Consider the following 8,479-nt stretch of genomic DNA (forward strand, 5'->3'; position numbering starts at 1 on the left):
ATTTTAGTGATTATTTTACCCTCTACGGCACACATTATGATAAATCTACAAATATATATATATATATATATATATATATATATATATATATATATATATATATATATATATTTGATTGTTTTTCTATTCATAAAATGGCTTAATTTGAAGTGCTGTAAAAAAAAAATGTGAAAGATTTATTTCTTTAAGGTACTTTATTATATATTGCCATATGGCAACAACGTCCAATAGTGGATCTAACTTAGATATTTTAAATTTAAAACATTCCTTATAATTAATAATGTTGTTGTTAGAAATGATTTAATTAGTGTTGCAGTATTATAAGCTTTAATATATGACTTATAAATGACACCTTATACACACTTTCCAACTCATATTCCAACAGCTTTCATTCATTCCATTCTTTTTTGCTGAATATTATTAAAAACAAACCTAATATTGCATTATCATGTATACAACATACAGTGAATATAAATATTTTCTCCAGTAAATATTATAACAAATAAATAACAAGTCTAGTATATCCAGATGCATCAGAATAATGTAGACACTAGCTAACAATATTTATATATTATACTATTTACACTATACTACACCTGTCTTATCTGCCTCTGAGCTAACTCACCTGAACTGTCTCTATCAAATGTCCAGTCTACATCGCTCTCATGGTCACTAAAACACAATCTCATCCTCACTTTCATTTGCAGGAAGAGCCAGTTCTGTCCTTGTCTTCCTTTACTTACTATAGAACATGGTGGTCCTCGCTAATACACTGTTCCCTCTATTCAAAAGTAGCATTGCCGTTAAAACTAGATTTTAGCCATTATGCAAGTGCCATTAACACATGAGTAGGGCCAGACAGAATCTGCGGATGTTTTTTGCCATTTCTGCAGAGAATTTTGATCAAAATCTGCGGATTTCTGCGGAATTATTTTGGGAGTATCATAACTAAAACCTTAATATATGAAATAAAAAATAATATATTTTTAACTTTAATGTTTAAAATGCAAATTCAATTAGATTCACTTTATTTGGTAAACAAAGCATAATATATATATATATATATATATATATATATATATATATAATATATCCTATAATATCTCTACTAAAAGACAGAAAATATTACTGTATAAACTGCACTGTACATAAATCAGATGAGCATTTTCATATTAGTCAATAATATTACTGTAATCAATTATAAAGTGAATAAATATAGATTTACTCACATTTACTCAAGTAAATAAACAGAATTAATGACGGGCTAAAAATTTGCGGAAAATCTTTAGAATATTCCGTGTGGGCCTACACATGACTAATCAACATTATATTACTTGCATTCATGTTGTTATTGTTACAACAAGTTCACAGATGAACTTGCTAGCTAGCTAACCCATTGCAATATTGCACGTTCCACTATTGCACAGTGTTGTCATTTGGCAACACATACATTTGATCGATTTACCAAAAAAAAAACAACTAATCTGATAAAAATAAATTTGAGTTGTGAATATGTCTTCAGAACTTACTGGAGGTGATGTTTCAGATGTTTTTTTTTTTGTGGATCTGACATAATTTGATCCTTTGTTTTTATTGACGTTTACATTTCAGCAACTACTCACAATAAACGCCAGTCTGTCAGAAATCGTGCCACAGAAAAACACAGCATGTAATGTGATTAACCAAAGCACATCATTGGCTACACTAAGGTCTTCTCTTTCCAACAAAAAAATGTATGTTGGTCTTAAAGAAACAGTGGCAGGGAAATGAACATAAGTATCATGTTGCCATATGGTGACACCGTGCAGTAGAGGGTTAAATAACTAATAATATGATTAATTTTTAAAATATATTTTGTCTTTCACTATATTGTCACATTTGTTGACAGATAAGTTTAATATAAATTACATTTAATTAAATATATAACCGTGGCGGCACGGTGGCTTAGTGGTTAGCACTGTGGTCTCACAGCAAGAAGGTCACTGCTTTGAGTCCCGGCTGGGTCAGTTGGCATTTCTGTGTGGAGTTTGCATGCTCTCCCCGTATTGTCATGGGTTTCCTCCGGGTGCTCCGGTTTCCCCCACAGTCCAAACGCATGTGCTATACGGATGAACTAAATTAGCTGTAGTGTATAAATGTGTGTGTGAATGAGTGTGTACGGGTGTTTCCCAATACTGGGTTGCAGCAGGAAGGGTATCCACTGTGTAAAACATATGCTGGAATAGTTGGTGGTTCATTCCACTGTGGCAACCCCTGATTAAAAAAGGAACTAAGTCGGCGTAATAGCCTAGTGGTTAGCGCGTCGACATATGGTGCAGTAGCACGTCAGGGTGTGCCCGAGTTCGAATCCCGGCTCGAGGACATTTCCCTACCCTACCTCTCTCTCTCTCTCTCTCCAATGTGAATGTGTCCAATGTGTGTAAATGTGAAAGGGGTGTTATGGGTGTTTCCCAAAACTGTTGCAGCTGGAATGGCATTCGCTGCATGAAACATATGCTGGATAAGTTGGCGGTTCATTCCGCTGTGGCGACCTCTGAATTAGAGACTAGGCCAAAGGAAAAATAATAAATAAATAAATACCAAACAACAACAAAGAAATATATGAAGTAGTCATCAACAAATCTGAAACCTAAACAACATTTCTGAAAATGTTTCTGTAGTATCCTGGTAAAAAACAACTACATCTTGGGTTTTCATTATAGATCATGAACAGCATCCATTTCCTTCAGATCAGCAAATGTAAGACTGCAGCATTTTTTAACAGGCTCTTTTAGAGTTAACACAATTTCCAACAGGATTCCTAGGGAATGTTGTTTCTGGATAATCTGTGATCCTATGGGATGTTGGATTCAGCCTTCTATTGTGTGGTTTTACTCTCCAATATTCATGACCAAAGGCCTGGCAGATTGTTATTCAGGCCTTGTGGAGCCACTGAAAGCCAAAGCACACGAATAAATGCGTTTACCATCAATGTAGAGCATAAACGCATCTGGAGAGATGCAGAAAATCTCATCATCCCTGAGAACAACACAACAATCTGCCTTCAGACCTCACCAAAAACACCAGAGAAAAAGCTCTTTCTGCAGCTACAGGCATGTTTTTGAGTTACTGTACAGTCACATGCATTGCTCAGGTGTGAGTTTCTCACATACTTCACCAGAGAGTCAAAATCTTGTCGTTCTGTAGGTCTCCTCTATCAAATCGGAGCTTTATTTTGTATTCTCTATTGGATTCTGGTCAGGTGATTGGCTGGGCCATTCTACAGCTTGATTTTCTTTCTCTGAAAGCATCTGAGCGTCTCCTTGGCTGTGTTTTGGATCATTGTCCTGCTGCTTCATCTTCATCCTCCTGCTAATGTAGATGTTGGACTGAAGCAGCTGATATTCATTTACACTGAGGAAGGGCAGAGGGTTGCTGAAGAACTACTGAGAGATTTCAGCTGCTGTCTGGGCTTTCACTGCCGAACTACACCTTCCTTTCTTCATGTGTTCAATACCTTTTTCCTGTGTCATTTAATTTTATTACACATAACTTCATTTGTAAACTAATTAGATTTGTTTTCTTTTACATCAAAAAAATTATACTTTTAATTATATATTTATTTAGTTAGTTATTATATAGTTATTTTTTAAACATGTTTTTGCTTATTGTCAACAACAAATTAATAAAAATAAATAAAAAGAAAGATAAATAGAATGATTTATGTCAATTATTTATTGAAATAACTTATCTTTAAAAAAAAAAAAAAGAGTTAGTATCTTGAAATCACGACGTCTCAAAATAATGGCTTAATATCTCAAAGTAATGAAATATATGTTAAAATAACAACATAACTCAAAATATCAAGTTATGTCAACAAAATAACAAGCTTTTTCGAAGTAAAATAACGACAATATCTCAAAAATAATGAGCAATTGTCAAAATAATGACGTTTTTTTCCCCCTACTCAAAGGCTTCAGCAGTTCATTCCACTGTGGTGACTCCTGATAAATAAAGGATTAAGCCAGAGGAAAATTAATAAATAAATGAATGAATTATTTTTTATTTCTGATGATTATTTAATTTGATATATTTACTTATGTTACCAGGTTTCTTCTTGCAATATCTGTAACATTTCTGCATTAATTATTAGAAAGCATAAACGCTATACACGGACAGCAACAGTGAATGCATGTGCATACATCTTTCTCCTGACTAGAAGCACATTTCTCAGCGGCTCATTATGTTTTATTCAGCGGACGATAGAAATGAATATATTTTTGATGAAAAATCTCTTTCATGCCCCTTAATAAATCATCAGCCTGTAAAAGCTTGAGGAAAACCAGCGCAACTGAGCAGAGAGACACTGCAGTGACTTACATTTAGACACCAATATTATTAATTATGTATATTTACAATACATATACATATATATATATATACACATATATATATACACATATATATATATATATATATATATATATATATATATATATATATATATATATATATATATACACATATATATATATATATATATATATATATATATATATATATATATATATATATACACATATATATATATATATATATATATATATATATATATATATATACACATATATATATATATATATATATATATATATATATATATATATATATATATATATATATATATATATATATATATATATATATATATATATATACATATATATATATACATATATATATATACATATATATATATATATATATATATATATATATATATATATATATATATATATATATATATATATATATATATATATATATATATATATTTGCAATAAACAAACTAAACAAATCTACATTTAAAATGGTCCTAAAACATGTTTTATAAGTTTAATTATATGCAGTTTTTTATTTGATTATTTATTCATGTTTTATTATAATTTTATTTTTATGTAAACCCTTACCCCAAATTTCAAAAAGTTATTTTTAAACAGATTGACAAGAAAAATTTGTACAAAAAAATGTAAAAAAAAAAATGTAAAAATGTAACAAAATAAATAAATGCATGGAACAAAACTTTATTTTTTATTTATTTTTAGACATTTATTGTTGTTGTTTTTTTATTTACTAACGTCCCAAGTTTGTTTTAACATGTTTACTGCAGACTGACAAAAACAGATTCATAAAAATAAATAAATAAATAAATAAATAGCAATATGTATAATAAAATAATATATATAAAATGCATGCAACAATTTGATTTTATTAATATTTATTTTTATTATTATAAATGTATTATTGTTTGTTTTTAATTTACTAACATCCTAAGTTATTTTTAAACATGTTTGCTGCAGATTGGCAACAACAAATTCATACAAAAAATAAAGTGAATAAATGATAGAAAATTGTATAATAAAATAAAATTAAATGCATGCAACAACTTTATTTTTATTTATTTTTATCCATTTATTATATTTTTTTACTAACAACTCAAGTTATTTTTAAAAGATGTTTGTTGCTTATTGACAACAACAAATTAATGCAAAAAATAAAAATAAATAAATAGGAATATGTATAATAAAATAAAATATATAAATAAACGCAACAATTTTATTTATTTATTTATTTTTAGTTAAATAAATGTATTATTTGTTTTTCTATTTACTAACATCCCAAGTTATTTTAAACATGTTTGCTTTAGATTGACAACAACAAATATATCGAAAAAATAAATAAATAATAGAAAAAAATTATAATAAAATAAAGTATATGAATACATCCAAAAATTTTATTTTTATTAATTTATTATAATTTTTTACTAACATCAAGTTATTTTTAAACATGTTTGTTGCTTATTGTCAACAACAAATTCATAAAAATAAATAAATAGAAAGATATATAATAAAATAATTAAATGCATGCAACAATTTTGTTTTATTTATTTTTATTTTCATAAATGTATTATTATTTGTTTTTTGTTTACTAACATTCCAAATTATTTTTAAACATGTTTGCTGCAGATTGACAAAAACAAATTCTTAAAAAATAAATAAAGTAACATGTATAATAAAATTAAATTAATAAAAGCATACAACAAATGTATTTATTTATTTTTAATTGCCTTTTTTATGAATGTATTATAATTAGTTTTTTTATTTACTAATATTCCAAGTTATTTTTAAACATGTTTGCTGCAGATTCATGACAACAAATCCAAACAAAAAATAAAATAAATCATAGAAAAAGGTATGAAATAAAATGCAACAACTTTATTTTTATTTATTTTTATACATTATTATAATTTTTTACTAACATCAAGTTATTTTAACATGTTTGTAGCAGACTGACAACAACAAATTCATACAAATAAATAAATAAATATATAGAAAGATGTATAATAAAATTAAATGTATATAAACCAAGCAACACTTTTATTTATGCATTTTGATTTTGATTTATTTTTATAAATGTATTATTATTTGTTTTATTTACTAACATCCCAATTTATTTTTAAATGTTTGCTGCAGATTGACAACAACAAATAAAAAAAACAAATAAAAAAAATAAAATAAAATAAAATAAAATAAATAAATAAAGGCATGGGACGATTGTATTTGTATTTATTTTTACAAATGTATAATTTTTTTTTTATTTACTAACATCCCAACGTATTTTAAAATGTTTGCTACAGATTGACAACAACAAATTAAAAATAATAAATAAACAAACAAACAAACAAATAAATAAATAAAGGCATGGGACAATTGTATTTATTTTTACAAATGTTTTATTATTTTTTAAAATTTACTAACATCCCAAGTTATTTTTCAAACATGTTTGCTGCAGATTTCCCTCTTTCACAATACACTAATAACTAGCTCATGTGTGTTTTCCAGATTGGCGTGAGAGGAAAACTGCAGACTTCTCCCAGGAAAATGGTAAACACTGCTCTGAGTGATGAGGAAAAGGGCATTCAAGACAAGGAAAGCAAAGAGGAATCCATTCTGGCCATGCTGGGAATCATCGGGACCATCCTCAACCTACTGGTCATCATCTTTGTGTACATCTACACTACTCTGTGACGCAAACCTGAACTTCATGATGAACCTGGCATTAAAAAAGCAGGCCGTTCCACCAGGGACCCACACAAACATGCGCTCAAATGCAGAAACACGGACAGCAGATTCCCTTCAAACACAGATGAGTCCGTGGGGAACTTCATAACTTGTAAATATGCACGCTATTTACTCATTTCAGCCTGCGATGCGGAGAAACGGGACCGTTTTTATGCATGGCTCAGTTTTGATCAGATTAGCTGTTTTTAATAGCAAACCTACGCTATAGCGATTTCTTACTCTACTTACTTGACTATGACAGTAAAACTTTTTCAGGAGACATGTTCTCCATGTTTCAGGTTTCCTTAAAACCTTGCTGTTTACAGTATTAAAAAAACGGTAACACTTTAGATGAAGGGGTGTTTATGAAACCTTTATAATCATGAATGTGAATGAGATTTATGCATGATTATAACAGCTGTTATGAATCTATGAATCTACAGTAACTTAATGGCAGCAGTTCGCAGTAACTTACTGTAAATTAATTACAGCTATAATGCTGTATTTGTATTTAGAGCACCGTTTATCTTGCTGTATATGGTATTTACAGTGTTGTATATCTTTACTGTAAACAAACACAGTGATTTTCATGATGCAAATTTAAAATACAGTAACATTGCATAACTGTCCTACAGTAAAATACTGTTCATATTACAGTTAAATACTGTATAATTTACAAAAATTGTTAACAGTGCAGTTATGACATTTTAAATGCAAAGATCACATTGTTTATCACTTAACTTGTATTAATAACTACATCATAACCTTTTTTGTCGTTATCATGACAACGTGACGTTAACAAGACATAAATTGTCATAAATCTGTCATAAACATGATTGTCATGAAGCCATTATAACTGTCATGAATTTTATAACACTGTCACTAATATACTATGCTGTATTTGTTATTCAAAATAATTAAATATTGATGATGCTTATATAAAATTATTTGACAGAATGACAATTTTAATGTCAAATACAGTTTGTTCAAATAAATAAATAAACAAATAAACAAAATAATAAAAAACTATACATATATAATAAAATAAAATAAACACACACACACACACACACACACACACACACACACACACACACAGTTAAAGCCAGAATTATTAGCCCCCTTTGAACTTTGTTTTTTTCTTGTTTAAATATTTCCCAAATGATATTTAACAGAGCAAGGAAATTTTCACATCATGTCTGATAATATTTTTTCTTCTGGAGAAAGTCTTATTTGTTTTATTTTAGCTAGAATAAAAGCAGTTTTTAATTTTTTATGGACCATTTTAAGGTCAAAATTATTAGCCCCTTTAAGCTATTTTTTTTCCACTGTCTACAGAATAAACCATCATTATACAACACAATATTACGGCAATTCGT

General features: G+C 28.2%; 1 protein-coding gene across 1 annotated transcript in view; it reads left to right on the forward strand.

Moving 5' to 3' along the window:
• The window catches only part of LOC130244986 (protein TUNAR-like), a 24,353-nt gene extending 16,856 nt beyond the window's left edge, over nt 1-7,497 (forward strand). The window contains exon 2 of the mRNA XM_056477593.1: nt 6,882-7,497. Within this exon, the coding sequence (XP_056333568.1) occupies nt 6,882-7,067 (186 nt within the window). The 3' untranslated portion in view covers nt 7,068-7,497. The remainder of the gene's footprint in view (nt 1-6,881) is intronic.
• The last annotated feature ends 982 nt before the right edge of the window (nt 7,498-8,479 follow it).

This window comes from Danio aesculapii, chromosome 17 (genome assembly GCF_903798145.1).
Source record: "Danio aesculapii chromosome 17, fDanAes4.1, whole genome shotgun sequence".
NCBI lineage: Eukaryota > Metazoa > Chordata > Actinopteri > Cypriniformes > Danionidae > Danio > Danio aesculapii.